A 15745-nucleotide genomic window follows, 5' to 3' on the forward strand; every position below is an offset into this window, starting at 1 on the left:
TCATTACTTGAGTAAATACGGTAATCGCGGTTAGCACTTCGTCGTTCTGACTGCCCAGTGAAGTCATGACATGACGCGTCCTAAAACTTCTACACCGCATGTATAGCATGCAAGCGATGGATGGCCGGATGGTGCGGCGGTACACCCTGCCATCATTTTGGTTCGCTCGCAGATGCGACTGCTGGCAAAATTGGCACGTAAAAGGGCAGATTTAAAATGCGGTGTGTCAGGGTTGAAGTTTTAGTTCTTATCCAATTGTCACGGTGGCTGATGGTGCATGGATGTGATGCAGGAAGACTTTGTTCAATCCAAAGTGCGGCATAAAATTAGTTCGTTAAATCGCAAAAAAAAAATGCACGGCTTTCAATGAGGCAGACATTGGGAAATTAAAAAAATTTGTTACATAATAAATTTCATTACACTGAGGTTCGTTATATTGAGGTTTGACTGTAGAGCTTTCACACCATGTCCTTGAATGGTTTCTTGAGACAGCCATCCAATGGCTGCAGTATAGACGTCACGCCTCCAGGAATAACGACACGGAGCGTTTTCGTGGCCTCCAGCTTCTTCTTCACCTCAGGCATCAGGTGTCTGCGAATGGAATCCAACACTAGGATTGATGCTGGGTGAAGAAAAGCGCCTGATCAATGGCACCACACGGTTTTTAATCCAGTGGACTACTAGCGATGTCGCCATCTACCCCTTCTCCTGGCAGCTGAAGATAACAATATTTGGAAACATCGCCTTCAGTAGTATCTTGCATCAAAAAATGATGTATGGTGGCAGCTTGTAGCCACCTGCCAGACACGCCAACGTCACCGTCAGTCTTGGCTTTTTGTTGCCAGTTGTCCTAATGCGGACTTCAGGAACACCTACAACGTGTACAGTCGTGGCCATCGGCATGTCCAGGTACGTCGCTGTTTGGTGCCGCTGCCCCAATGACATATTTGGCAAACGGCGCAGATTGATGACATAGCACTGAAGTTCTAACAGCTTTTCTTCAAAGTCGGCCGGTAATTTCTGTTTTACCGAAGTCATTCACCGCAGAGAGAAGTTGTCCCGCCTCATAAATCTTTGGAACCATCCTCGAGATGCTTTAAAGCTCGCTGAGGGTATTCCTCTCTACTGAGCAATGTCACTGGCCTTCCAAAAGATTACATCGATGCTGGCGACCCCAATGAGAAGGTTGCGCTGCTCAATTATGAAGTACGCCATCTTTTTTACGAGTTTGACGTGATGGCAGCGATGAGGCCTACGGAGGCCTACGGAAGCCTTTGCAGCCAGGTTCACATTTAAGGTTCAACTTCATGAGCCCGCGCGCTTGGCTACGCGTGCGTCGGCTAGAGAAAATCTGCGCATACGCGACGCGCCTCCTAATTCCGGTGTGCAAGCATCGACCAACCAGCGAGCGCTCTGCGTCTGTGTCTTCCGGGGAGAGTCTGGTGGGCCTTCCAAGTATGTTTTGAGCAAAATGGCGGATTTCCATCTCAGTGGAAACGTGTCGTCCTGCACTGGCAGCCAAATAAATGAAGTCAACAACGAGCTGCTCATCGCCGCCATAAAACGATGGCAGCTGCTATGGCTTGCGAGCCATGCGTTTCATAAGAAAGAGCTGGTGACGGCGCCTCTATGGATAGCGGTGGCTGCGGAACTTGTGCCGGAGTTCCCGCGCGAAGGTAAGATGCTGAGCCTGTTCGTTATTCATGCGTGTATGTTCATTATTCATCTCGTGTATATCAAACATTTCATGTATATGTTGGGAAGTCTTCGCGACAAGTTCTGCTGATTTACATAGCGCACGACTGAGCGCGTACCGCGCCATGCGCTTGGAGTTGTGAACCTTTTTTTTTTTGCGCGCAGGCGTGCACGACGCCCTATTTCTTCTGCTACCAGTGTAGCTTTTTTTTAAGCGAGTGTCATACTGTTCACACGGTGCGTTGCCATTAAGCAAAATGTGACAACTGAAGCAACCCCCCACACCAACCCACCAACTCACTGAAAAAGATGTGGCAAGCGCAGGAAAATGGTGATAACGGGACACCGAGCACAAAGCGTAACATTTTGACTTTGGATGGAGTGGGACTTGGCTGAACTGGCTTGGCTGATACCCACATTGTCAACGTCATAAAATTGCAGAAGCCAAAACCGAGTGGTCATGACTTCAATATGGGTGCACGGCAGCGCTACTTTAGGCCTACCGAATCGCTGTATTTGATTATAACATAGGAGTAAATATGGTATTAATGTGTTAGGAATGTTTCAGATGTCTAAAATAGTGAGTTGCCCATACAAATCATCCCAAGTGAATCCATGATAATGGTAAACTTTAAAATTGATTTGCGCAGGAATGTCAGTTTCTCCTGACTTTGCCAAACTTTGTGAATGTAATCAGGAACACGAAAAAAAATCTATGCCGTAAGTTTCATTAGAATACAGTCACCTGATAAAAAGCCCATGAAGCAGGGCAACTTCAGCATTTGTTTCATCCTCTGCGAATTTTACTGAAACTTCCACAGTACGCTCACCTCAGTTTTCTAAATATTTGTGCCAAATACTAAAGCAGTTCAATGGTTTTCTTGCACCATGAATTCAAAATTTTCTAATTTCGTGACCTCGATTAGGGAAACTGCTATGGGCAACCTTGGGTGCATGACCTCAATGGATGCATGGATGCCAATATTATCTTCGTGTTTGCTACAGCACAAAATTTTGAGTTTGCTTTTGGTCATCACAATTACGTAAAGGGTGATCATAGCTGTCACAGCCGCCACCTTAGATAACCAACGCTCACGTGAGAAGTCATGCGGCCGTACTCATGCCATCATAGGAAGTCGCGATCTCAAAGGTAGTTTGAAATCTGCTCTCATTTTTATGTATTTATTAGTTGTTGCTTTCTTAAAATATTGTTAAATCTCGTTACAAGAGACACCCGGTTATAAGAGACATTTGAAAATGGTTTGGTTGGTTTTCCTATGTCTGCCATGTTAACAAAATTGCATATAAAAGACATGGTTGCAAGAGACACTCGGTTACTAAGGACAACTTTTTCAGGTCCCTGGAGTAAATTCTTCACTATTTAAAAGAGACACAACCCAGGTGGGCACATGCAATGCAGCTGAAGCGTACCAACTCATACGTGATGCACTTCAGACTCCCTTAGCTAAATTCTGTTCCATATCAGCATCCTTTTTGTTGTATACGTCAGGAGCTGAGAAGGAGTGTTTCCCCTTGATTGGGAAGTCAAAACGACCCTGCTGTTCCAGCCACTGGCATTGCATTACTGTCACCTACGAAGCAAATCAAAATGCATGAATAACATCCAGCATATTTAACTCCTCAGTGTTAAAACTTGATCACAAGATGAAAGCTCACAATCTTGATGTCATTCTCTTTGTGAACAATGCTTCTTGCAGCACCAAAAGTACCAAAGTTCTCGTGCTCAAAGCCACCAAAGTTATTTCTTCCTCCAAACTCCACACCCTACCTTCAGCCAACAGACAAAGGCAGTATGCACTCTGTCAAGTTGCTGTACAAAACAAGGCCGGTAGAACGCCTATTGCTAGACAGGCAGCAAGACTTTACTATAGTAATTGATGCATTGTTTGCTGTTCAAGTGATTTCAGGTGTCTAGAATGATCTGAGAAATGAAGCTGTGTAAAACCATTTCAGACAAGCAGGCTTTAAATGTGGTGACATGATATAACAGGGCCCATATATGGATACTGTGAAAAGCTTCCTAGAAGATGAAGCTTGGGCGAGAATCCAAGAGACTGCTGAGGTACCAGAATCTTTTGAAGAATTAGTATCTGCAGATGTGGATCTTGTGTGCTCCCGAAGAGCTTACAGACTGTGCAATACTCGGGCAAGTAAATGGCACATGCTCCACAGAAGATGACTACGAGGACATTTCAGAAGAAAAGTGTCACCTCTGAGGGTGGCGAGCATGTAAGAGTGCTTCAAATGTAATAGAGCAACAGGAAGGCTTGCAAAGTGAAGTGCTTTACCTCCAGAATTTGGGAAGGAATACACTGCACTCATAAAAATACATACTATAGTATGAATAACTTCTTTAGGCTTTCCTGAACAATTTCCTGTTAATGCGTGTGAATGCATTTACAGTGCAGTCCACCTATAACGGTATTGAGGAAACCAAAAAATCCGATCGTTATAACCGATCATCGGTATATCTGGACCAGCAAAAAAAAAAAAAAAAAAAAAAAGCACGCACCCTCGTATTTTCCCACGCATGTAGGCTCGCCTACTTACCAGCAATGCGCAAATCGGGTTGAGCAACACTAATCAACCTAAAGAGCACTAAACACTTTATTACAGGATACATCAATAACCACAAAATAACCTAAGCATACTTTAAAAAGTCAGGAGCTGAAGCTTGACAATCGCTGTGAGCATCGCTTCCAGTAGCGCGTACGCCGGCGGCAGTCCTTGTTGCGTACACGAAACCGATTAGTGACTGGATGAACTGCAGGGCATTCCCAGCCTTGATGATCGTTAAAATCGTAAAGCACGAATGCCCGCATTTTTTTACGAGGCTTCCAACCTTGAAACCCTACCAGAAATCCTGATGAATCTGCTGTTTCATCTCGAGAGCTGTCGCACTTTCTATGTGGGCAGCGCCATCTTCCCCGGACACACAATCAGTGATGGCGATGACGATACAGCCGCACCCTTTGTGAGGCAACAGACAGCGATTGCGAGGATGATGATAGTGCTCATTTATCGCAGCTTTCTCTACGACAGTCCATTTTTACCGCATATGTCGAGTTTTCCCATCATTCTCTTCTTAGTATTTTATTTTTAATAAACATTTAGACAAATTTTCGTGGTAAACATCTACCGGGCGGCGATAAAACTTATTGTGTCCGATTTACCGCCGATGATCGATTGTTATATCTGGTTTATTTTTACACTAGGCCATTGGAAAAACCTCATGTAACGAGGTTTTACTGCTTCCACTTTGCATTTTGAAAAACGTTTTCTTGTTCCAGAGAGCGGGAACTAATGCAATCTGGACCAAAAAAAATGTTCTAAACACCTGTAGAGTTGCCCATGAGGGCCTTGCCTAGCTTTCCTTCTACTCCAATGTTACATTGGAGCCCAACTGCATGGCTCAGCCCCAATGTGTGTGACCCCTCACCTGCATCCCTGTTGAGCATCGCCTGGAAACTGATGGTGCCATCGGCTGGCTGGATGCCCTGAACCATTTCAAGCAACAGGGGAGCCAACGTTTCCCGAAATTCATGGAAGACCGTCAGGAAAAGAACTTCACTGCATTGCTGCAAGGAAAACAATAAACATGGGAGCTTGCCCATTTGAAACTAACAGTTCATAAAGAGGCTGCGTCAATTACCTCAATTGCAAAGCGAGATTCAATGCATTGAAGCCTGCACAAGACCGACGGTAAGAATAAATCATAGAATCTACACAGTTTCACTACACTTGCATAACTGAACTAATTTTCTTACAGCTGAAACTGAAGGGCAGGCTTCTGACAGATTTAACTTGTAACAGGGATAAGAAGAATAACCACTCTCCCCAGGGTCGAGACTGTTTATAATGATCCCTTAAAAAGAACCACTTTCTTTAAGGACTGGCGACGCAACTGTGAGAACCAACGTTACTGCAACCGGTGCTCGGTCACAGTATGCTCTTGAAATGCTTAGCTTATGTCTACACATGCACAGGGTCCCCTCATGTTAGGGGCAAAAACTTTCGCAGTATCATGCAAAAAGATTTGTATTCCTACCCTCAGGCAAAATTTCCACGCTTCTCCACCTCCATCCGATGCTGAAATTAAAATCCGAAAAACAGAGAGGTCAGTTTTGAAAACAGTACACAAGGCAAGAAGCAGCCTTGCAGACTAAGAGGTGATTATAACATGACAGGAACACGAGTGAATGAGTGAATAAAATGCGAGCAGATATATGTAGCAAAACCTCGATAATTTTATATTCGTGAAGCCAACATTCTGGATAACTCACAGCATTTATGCACCCCCATAATTTGCCAATACGGTGAGGGGCACTCGGTGGAGTGTGCATGAGTTCACCACACTCAGGAACACCCACGTTCAATCAGTAAAATGGCATCGTGCCACTCGTAGCATGCATGTACGTTGTTTAACCTGACTCTTGGATTCTTCGCACATCATTATGCAGACAGCGGCAAATCTTCAGCTTGGTCATGTCATGCTAGCTCTGCGAGTCGGTCACGCCTAAGTGCCATTCAGCCCTATCGATGGCAACCGTTACTGAAACACTGATGAAGATAAGTCTAATCGAGCTTATTGTAAGAGGAGTTACTCACTAAGCGTCGGCTGCTGCTCTGTTCAGTGCCATAGTAGCAACTCAAAGTGGCGCAAGCAGTTCAACTATGTCTCGAAGAGTCGGACACGACTGAACGACTAAACTGAACTGAATTGAATAACCAGCTTAATCTCAATATCTTACATGGTCCAACAGGCTTCAAGTTTACAAGTTATTTAACAACAACACAACGCGTATCCCTAAACTCAATTTTGTTTCATTGACTCAATAGCTCCCACCCTTTACAGCAGAGGAGAATATACACATACAAAGTAGCTTATAAGCAAATATAGCTTTACAACTGTCACAGCGCTAAAAACAAAACAACAGTCATGTACCTCACAGGAAGGCCTACATAACCTCCTTTTTTTTTTTGCCCAACACATCTCAATGCTCTTTAAGCCACTCCGGCCTTCCCAAGAAGGAAATGGTATTCCTGGGAGATGCAAGGGTGGCCCCCTATTCCCGCCACTTACCAAATCCTTCAGGATCAGTGTCCCACGTGGCCAATTCCTCCTCGGTGAGCAGGAAATAATGCAGCACCAGGCGCCGGCACATTTCCGTCACCGTAGAGTATGTGAAGAAAGTCATTTTCACTTGTGCTGCCTCCAATGTGGCTGGGTCTTGCACATCTGCCAGAGGCATGAAAGCAGGAATCAATCTCACAATAGACAGGGCACCCTGCTTGCCAGGGAAAAGAACTCTTAAAGCCTCTGCACACAGTTCAGCTGCGTGAAGAAAGCTGAAAATGCAACAGCATTACCACACCCGGATTAGGTTAATGATATACAAGAAAAAAACCCACAGCTCGACAATTCGAATGAGAGTGCAGTCTGCAGGAATGAAATAGGTTCGTGGTCTAGGGGCTAGCGATGCGTCTTCTTGGAGAGATGAAGCGCAGTACTACTAACCTTAGAAACTTCGCCCACAGAAAAGACATTCGGCCAAATTCTTCGTTTTGTATACTAATGGCAATGTAACATACAATATGTGTTGCACTCGTTAAACAAGGAAAAAGTATCTCGGTTACTCACCATCTGGGAGCTTTGAAGGGCAGTACTCAGCACACGAAACAATGGCCTTGATTAAGTTGAGGAACTGAACGATAAACCTTTCAAAAAGAAGCCCTATAACAAAACAAACATAAAACCTTGAAACTTCAACTTTCTGTATTAATTTAGTACCAAATGAGGTACACTTCTAGCTTCAAATTGCAACAGTACCAAACACTGAACGCTGGGCAAGTTAGTTTGCATAAACAAAGCCCTAAAAGTACTTTTGGTAAGAACACAGACTACAATCTATATACGACCATCTTTTCCACTTCTCCAGAAGGTCTGGCAATGCCAGGCCATTACAGTGAATGCAAGTGGTGAGAATTTAATAAACCAGAGACCTGGGAGAAAAATAATCTACCGGTAGTAACATGAATGTGCAGCTCAAAGTACTATGTGCAATCATAAATGGTGAACAGCAACAGCACAGGTGTTAACCATGCACTATAGAATGAAAAAATACTGCCAGTCGACATGCAGTGCTGCAGGCAGACATACCTTCTCCAGCCTCTGTGAAGCAGAGAGAAACTGCGGCCTCCAAGGAAGGCTTGATGAATGGGATGTACGAGAAAGGATGCAGCTCCAAAACATCATGAAGCTGTGCAAAAAATTAAACAAGAAACATAACCACCCATAACCGAGGACAAGGTATGCAATCCCTGCACACTTTACCAACTGCACTCAACTAACTTACCACTTTTGTAAACAGCACAACATACTTCTCGGAAATCTGCCGGAGGTTGGGATTCACACACTTCAGGGTTTTTCCTGAAATTCAAAATAGAGCAATGGCAGGTGCAATTCACACAGTGAAATCCACTTACACTGACACCACAAACAATAGTAGCACCAAATCTAGTAGAACACCTTTATAGTAAAGTCACTCGGACCAGCAGAAATCTTTACTATATCAGGGTCTTTACTAAAACAGTTGTTGGTGATGACATGGCCCTGAAGATGCTGTCTGGTAATTACATGGCTACTTTTTCATCACCAAAAATATTTTTGGTGATGCTCACCATACCCAGCAATGAAATAGTACATCTAGAATGGAGTGGTGCACATCAGTTCTCTTTGGCCGGAAAATGATGTCATGCTTGTGGTACAGTAAAGAAACTTAAAAAAGAGACAGAGAGAGACTTACTGCATTGAAGCATGGGCTTCATCCATTGAAATATAAGGGAGAGGAACATTGTTGCTTCAGGAACTCGTGCTGGCTCCTTGAAGCCATGGACCACCAATTTTCGGAGAACTGAAAAGGGTTGCCATAAATCAAACACGCAAAGTATCAAACACAAGCATTTCCTATAACAGAAGTCTTAAAATCATGTTGTTGTGCCAGCCACACTGACAGACTTTTACCTCCAACGGCCTAGTCACTCGAATGGAACAAGTAAGAAAAAGAACAGGCAAAGAAATAAAAAAGCAAGAATTCCTGGCTTTTTTCTTTTCAGTTGTACTTGAAGATTAATGACAGGGCAATGATGAATAGCAATTTTGGGCTATAAGTAATGAGGTGATAATAAAACTGTGGTGTCTAACGACTTCCTGAGCAAAGGATACTTTATTAGGGTCAGCAGACTACACGACAAATGCTCTGGGGGAGGGCGTGTGCTTGCAACCAGCCCTGCCTTCAGACAGGCTGCATTAGTGTGCGTTGTCTCACAAGCTGGAGGGAAGTATTGATGAAGTATCACTAACATATCTTGATTAGAACTGACCATCATCGATGTGAAGCTATACTAAGTTCTAATGTAAAAGTCTTTTTCCACTCAAGTGCACACTAGTTAGCAAATGGACCATGTTTTCTCACATATAACTTGCATCAAAAACAGAAAAAGTGTAATCTAATGTAGGGGTGCTGGTTTTTAACACGGTGCCTGCAATCTCCACTGTCACTGATGCATGCTAGGAGAACAGGGTAGGCTAAAATTATTAAATTAAATTTTATTTTCTTACAAAATATAAAATCTCTTTTCCTGAGCAAGATTCATTGCCTCATTTATATATACAAACAAAATATCTTACACAAAAAAATTACATTTATAGAAATGTAGCTGGCGACTGTGACCGACCAAGCCCTGTTTTATGCTTGTGTGCAATATATAACCCTCCTATGTTAAAGAAAAAATAAGCTAATAAAACAGGTGCCCTGATTTTCTGCAGGCTTAGAGCTAAAAAGCTTCAGAGCATGTTTTTTTTTTTTTTAGCCAAATCTAGCTCTAAGAGTGTGCGTGTTAGCGTTAGCTTGAGGCAAGACGGCACTCCATCTTTATTTTTAATACAAATGTTATTTTTACCCAGTAAAACAAGGGAGAGTCTGTGGAACCAGAATTACAGAAATTAATGCAAGGAATTATGTTTTGCAGATTTATATTATCCGATCCATTTCAGCTTGATAACTAGGAAGTTCCAGTAATTAAACAAGCAGAAATAAATATTTATTACACAATATTCCTGTGCAGTACAGGAGAAAGAAAAAGACTATTATCCACTAGAGTTACAGCAATCACACTGGTGTCAACTATAATAATCTAATTGACCCCAGTGTGATTGCCGTAACTCTAGTAGATAATAAGAAAAGGGTCTCAAACAGCATATAAAATACATAGGAGTTAAAGGGTCTACCCTATTCCCTTGAAGAGGCCGAACACCGACCCCTTGTCAAGAGATTATAATGGTAAGAAAAAAGTCTCGTCTCATGGAGCATAAATTGAGCACTGCATTATCCAAGAAACGAGGATTTATAATTTTAGTTTGGAACTGAAAATCACATAAAACAAACTAAAAGTGACCTCTTGCAGTGAAACGCTGTCACTACCACTGTAATATGCCATGTGCCCCATCTCGAAAATATCACTGATTTTTTTAGTGCGCATTGTTCTTTTAACCTACACATTTTATTATATTTCATGCTCCCTCCAGTGTGCCCCTAAAAAAAATTTTTGATATTTACTCTCATTAGAGTTCTTTGTGCAGGATGATTTGTGTGCGTGACTTGTTGAGCACAAATTAAAGTGCGGCAGCTGTTTATTACACCTTCTATACCTTCTTTAGCTGCGTCCTTGTTGCCTTGGCGTTGACACTCTGTTGCCGCGGCTTCTCATCTATACAGCGCGCTGCAGTACGCTTGGCCTCGAAGCATCATTATGGCAGCTCTCCCCAGACTTAAGGGGATCCGTCAGATGAGATCAATATGTGCGCACTGCTTCATTTCCTCTTTACTTGCCAACCCCCCCTCCTCTTACAAAAAAAAGTCTGAGCCAAAGTGAGACTTTTTGGGGCCCTCTGAGGGACAATAACGGTCGCCAACAGAATTTAACCTAATAGGCTAGCAATGCTTTATATGCTTTTAACATATGTTCATTTGTCACTAGATGACAGTACAGTGTTTCATATTTCTTGGATGAAATGGCAGCCATGGTTCACTAAAACTTTGCTAAGGAGGTGAACAGTCCAGTGCCATAACAGCCTTTCGTGTGAGAATTGAAATTGTCGCTACTCTGGACTAAAGATGACTATTTATTGCCTGGCAGGCGAGACTTCCATTACTTTTAGGTAAATCCCTTTCGCCAATGGCTAATCATCGTAGCCACTGCTCATGGTCTCTAGCCTCAGCGTACGTAAAAATAGCCCAATGCACCGACAGAAAATTCCCGGTAATGTTTTTTTTTTGTTTTTTTTTGCAGCATTTTAACAGAACCTTTACGGGATCAACTACTTAAGACAGCAAGCTTTCCATTGAGGAAAAAAAAATTGGGTGTCTAATCTCTAGCGTTTGGAGTTTTTAAATTAGTGAGAGCAGTAACTGAATCGGGTAAACTAAGCATAGCGGCCAAGTTCTCGAAATAGTGACAACAGATAATCAATGTCTGCACAGTTATAAAAGTGCCTAGTCGAGCTTTTTCTTTAGGTAAGTGTGGAGGCTAGACGAGGAAACATTATTTTTCTATTTTGGATGTCGAAATTAGGGGTGCGAGTTATATTTGCAAAAATCTAGCATGTGATAGGGCCCCTACTCATGCCAACACTAATGCTATATTAAGCTAAGAACTATGCCAATCAGCCTGTTTTAGCCATGTACTGGCCTTTTAAAATCATGAAACGTTAGTGCACAAAATGAAGGGAAGAAGTAAGGTGAACTAGCATCCGAGCCATGAACAGCCCTTACCTTTGAGGCAGAGGTATGACTTCTCAAGTGTAATTCCCACGTTGTTCTGGTTGCCAGCCATTTGGCTAAGAAAGGCTTCTGTCTGGTTTGTCCATAGTTGCAAGATAAATCCAAAGATGTTGCTAGCAAGCTAGAAAATAAAAGCATGCATGCAATCTTTTCAAATGATGCTCTTCTGCTAGTGACTAATAATACCTAGCCCTGTTTTACAAACAAATTCCTTTTCTTTTTTTTTGTGAAAGCTTCCATGTCACGACCTTTCATAAGTGAGTGATAATTCGTACCTGCTAACCCACCAAGCGCCAGTATGTCTTAGCCAAGGGTAAAGCGTTGGGCTTGCAAACGGTAGAAACATGCATGAAAATTGTAACAACCGAGCCGTCCACTCCGATGCATTGCAACGCTTTGTCTCATTACATGCTAATTTCCATTAGTTGTTCTGATGGCAATTTACTTTGTTTTATACATGACACAGGTCATGGATGTTACCTCTTGAAAGACTCGACGGTCTCCAGCAAGTCTTTTGGATGCCAGCGATTTTGTGACATGATGTAGAACAAGTAGACTTCTCTGTTGCGGAAGATCTTCTGGGTTTCGGACAACTTGTAGCAACGTTGGCACCAATTCAGGCCACTCGGATGGGCAGTCGAAACGAGCAACTTTCGACACCAGCACAGCAAGCTGTAAGGCAAGCTGCACAAAAACAAAAAAACTGCATTTCCATCTTGCTAAATGAAACGTCCAAGTAAATAAAAACAAAAAATGGAGGTACTTCAATAAAAGCAGATCTGGGAAGTGAAGAAAGGATGATACGACTTAAGAAAAAGAGAGAAAAGTCTGCCACGATAATGACAAACTGATACTGCAAATGCTGACAGATATCCAGCTTACAGAACCACTGAAAGTACACACAGTAAACTGTGTCAAAAAAAGAAAGAAAAAATGCATTAATGGTGTCTGCAGGTGACTGCAGCTACTCGTAAGTCAGTATAAGGCACTCCAATCGAACTTGCCTGGTTGACTGGCTCATAAAAATTGGATATCATCTTTTGCCTGAGCACTTTCTTCTCATCTTCAGATATTGCACTGTAAGAAAGAGAGAACACATAATATTAAGGGTTTTCAGTAAAGCGCTATGACACCACTTGTGGAAGCGGAGATGCGATTACAAATCCGGGACTGTATTTCAACTTTATTACTGCAAGGGGTGACTGTCAGCAGTGGGCTCCTGTCCTCTGGAATTAGCGCCCTAAAACCTGTCCTTACCTTACCGCAGTCTGCTTTCAAAAATGGCTGGCAGTGGCACTACAGGTATTTCTTTCTTTCTTTTTTTTTTTTCTTTTTCCAGGTTATCAAACTGTCATTTTTCAGTACAAGTGGCCTTTTCGTGGTTCCAACATGGTAATCCATAGATGCAGCAAACTTAAATTTTCCCTCCGTGTCTACTTGAGCTGAAGTCACTCAGCCAGCTGTCAAGGGGCAGGGTCCAAGCCACTAGTAAGACACATTTATCCAGACAAGTTGTATTGCTTGTTGTGGGGTCTCCAAGAAAATAGCAAGGGCAGCAGCCACTTGCCAATCTTGCAGATATGCCCTCCTTGGGAGAATCGCTTATTTACAGAGCTTATAGAAAGTGGTATATTCCCAGATATGATTTATCAGAACACGACCTTTAGTGTTTGAGTCAGTCATGCTTTTAATTAAAAAAAAAAGTGATTTATCGGTTTACACAACTGCACAATACTCTAGCATTCTTCGAATAAACAGAAACAAGCTCAGACTGTTCGGCAGCTTCTTTTTTTGTCACTGCTTCCAATGCTGCACCAAATAGAGCATGCTTCCATGAGTCAATTCCCTTCAGCGATTGAAATCAAAATATGGCCACGGATTGAGCACTGACTTCTTTGTTGACACTTTTGAAATTGCCTTTTGCTCCCAATTTTCATCTAGCTACTTCAGCACTCCACCTAATATCAGTTCCAAAGCACAAGAGCAGAGTTACAACATGCTGAAACAGTTATGAATGCCATTGGCCTTTGTGTTAGAAGAAGCAACATTTTTGACTCGACAATTTAGCAGCTTCTCACTTTTTATTGACTCTTTCTCTGTCACACCTCCCAAAGATATAAAATTTATTGCACACAATTTTTTTTTCACACATGAAGCACCAACAGACGCACCATCTTTTGCTGCCTTTTTTTTTCTTTCTCGCTATATTAGGAACAGGTCCTGCTACTTGGGTTTTTATTTACAGCTACACTAGTGGTGGCTAAGAAGAAATTAAATTCAGTGTAATCAACCAGATTGAGATAACACTGGCTATCCCCCCTTTTCAAAAAGCAAGTTCTCTTTGCCATGGCAAGCCCTTATAAACTGGATTAAACTTTACTACCAGGGCCAACAGCACAGACACTTTTAATTTTATTCTAATCACAATTTATGTACTAATAATGGGAAAGGTGACAAGCACTCACTTCTCTAATAATATCACCTGTAAGCAGCACTTACACTTCATATGCTTCTAAACTGAACATCAATTGCGAATAAGTATTATGTACTCACTTAGTTGCTGTTTTCCTCCAGTACCTTTCAATCCCATTCTTTATGTACAGCACTGCTAACCACCGCACATTAACTTCTACAGTGTGGTCTGAAAAGATGGACTGAAGAAAATTGACAAAGATCAACAGCAGCTTAAAGGACCTGCTCAAAAGTAGCACAAGAGTCCGTAGTGCGAGTTTTTGTTGTTTTCAGAAGTGTCGTTATCCTCGTGTCACCTTAATGGTGGAAACACTGAAACCGCATGCTAATACCACTTCCTTGTTTTGGCGTTTCCACCAATCAGAAGACTTGAAGTCAGAGTGATAACAACACTTCTGAATATGACGCAAACTCAGAATACGGACTCAGTACTCAATAGGCAGCAAGAAACCATTATTACCTGCCTTTTAAACGATTTTTCAAAGCTAGCATGGTCAATCCCAAAACAGAATCCTAATTTTGGCAGCGATCTATCGATTGATTGAATCCTCTTATTACAATAAGGGTGGCCTTGCGGTCTAGTGTTTTATTGCAGCTTATCTCAAACAACTACTAGAATTGCATGCATGCATGCAGTTGCACAATGACGGTATGCCATCAATACTACGATATATACCATTCAGACACTAGTAAACTCTCGAAGCATGAGATGGCATAAGAAATGACAATTCAGAAGAAATTCCCATACGAGTGTTTGTACGTTACTGTTCTGTCAATCTGTAAGCATGCACCACACCTGTCATACTCTAATCATCAATTATTCATTGAAAATCACATTTTGCACTGAGAAGTTCAAGAAAACCCAGTTTCCTAATTTTAAAAAGAAAAATGAACTTATGATACATTCAGCGACATTTATATAACGCCCAAAATTTTATACACTGTCACATTACATTTCAGAAGCCATGCATGTGCAATTTTTTGTACGTCCAAGAGACCAGAAACAGTTCATAATAAGTTCATGAAGATCGTTCGCGTAGTGTTTTGCGTTTCCAAAGCCAAGTTTCTGCGCAACGCTGCATGAAGTTTTTCTACAAGCAACTGATGGAAATGGGGCGAGGCGAGACCAAATGAACGGCCGCGTTCAAGACTGACCGCGCACTAAACTAAAAGTACATTTCCACGTATATTCACAGATAATGCCACGAATGATCATATGGGCGAGTCAATAAATACTAATCCGTAGTGACACTTTCATATGATTGTAACAAGAGAGAGAACCACGCCGCATTGCGCACTGATCGTCAACCGCCTGCGGCATGATCAACCTCGGCAGCGGTGCGCTCGCAAACATCTAGAAGTCACAGCTGCACTCCATGGTCTTTAACATTGAAAGATCATTTTTAGCATAAAATTCAAGCCTCATGAAGAAAATTTCGGTTGCATAACTGATAGGAAAGTTAAAAAGCATCGGCAGCTCACCAACAAAGCCGAGTAAAACCATTTTTCAGTTTCCCAACATTTGAGCTGCTGTTCGGCAGGCTTTAGCTGCTCGGCATTTTGACTGGTTGCCTTGCGGAGTGTCTCTAAAACAACGGCACAGTTCTCCTCATTCATGCTGTCACTCGACAATTTCGTTCACTATTTACATGAAGTCCGTACTCGTGCAGGCCGCCATTACAACTACAACCCATCAAAACGAGATGCGGAAATAG

General features: G+C 42.2%; 1 protein-coding gene across 2 annotated transcripts in view; it reads right to left on the reverse strand.

The window, feature by feature from the left end:
- Impbeta11 (importin beta11) overlaps positions 1 to 15738 on the reverse strand; it is a 49368-nt gene extending 33630 nt beyond the window's left edge. Inside the window, exons 1-12 of one of the 2 annotated variants that reach the window (XM_084594046.1) lie at positions 15513 to 15738; positions 14112 to 14212; positions 12563 to 12635; positions 12039 to 12242; positions 11550 to 11679; positions 8523 to 8630; positions 8073 to 8146; positions 7877 to 7976; positions 7358 to 7450; positions 6800 to 6955; positions 5765 to 5805; positions 5156 to 5294 (exon numbers count right to left, since the gene is read on the reverse strand). In XM_084594046.1, coding sequence (XP_084450172.1) covers positions 5156 to 5294; positions 5765 to 5805; positions 6800 to 6955; positions 7358 to 7450; positions 7877 to 7976; positions 8073 to 8146; positions 8523 to 8630; positions 11550 to 11679; positions 12039 to 12242; positions 12563 to 12635; positions 14112 to 14212; positions 15513 to 15647 — 1354 coding nt within the window. In that variant the 5' untranslated portion in view covers positions 15648 to 15738. The remainder of the gene's footprint in view (positions 1 to 5155; positions 5295 to 5764; positions 5806 to 6799; positions 6956 to 7357; positions 7451 to 7876; positions 7977 to 8072; positions 8147 to 8522; positions 8631 to 11549; positions 11680 to 12038; positions 12243 to 12562; positions 12636 to 14111; positions 14213 to 15512) is intronic. The other variant, XM_084594045.1, reaches the window with a different exon arrangement.
- Between the last annotated feature and the right edge of the window lie 7 nt (positions 15739 to 15745).

The sequence above is a fragment of the Amblyomma maculatum genome, chromosome 2 (genome assembly GCF_055883805.1).
Source record: "Amblyomma maculatum isolate TAMU_Amacu chromosome 2, ASM5588380v1, whole genome shotgun sequence".
Taxonomy (NCBI): domain Eukaryota; kingdom Metazoa; phylum Arthropoda; class Arachnida; order Ixodida; family Ixodidae; genus Amblyomma; species Amblyomma maculatum.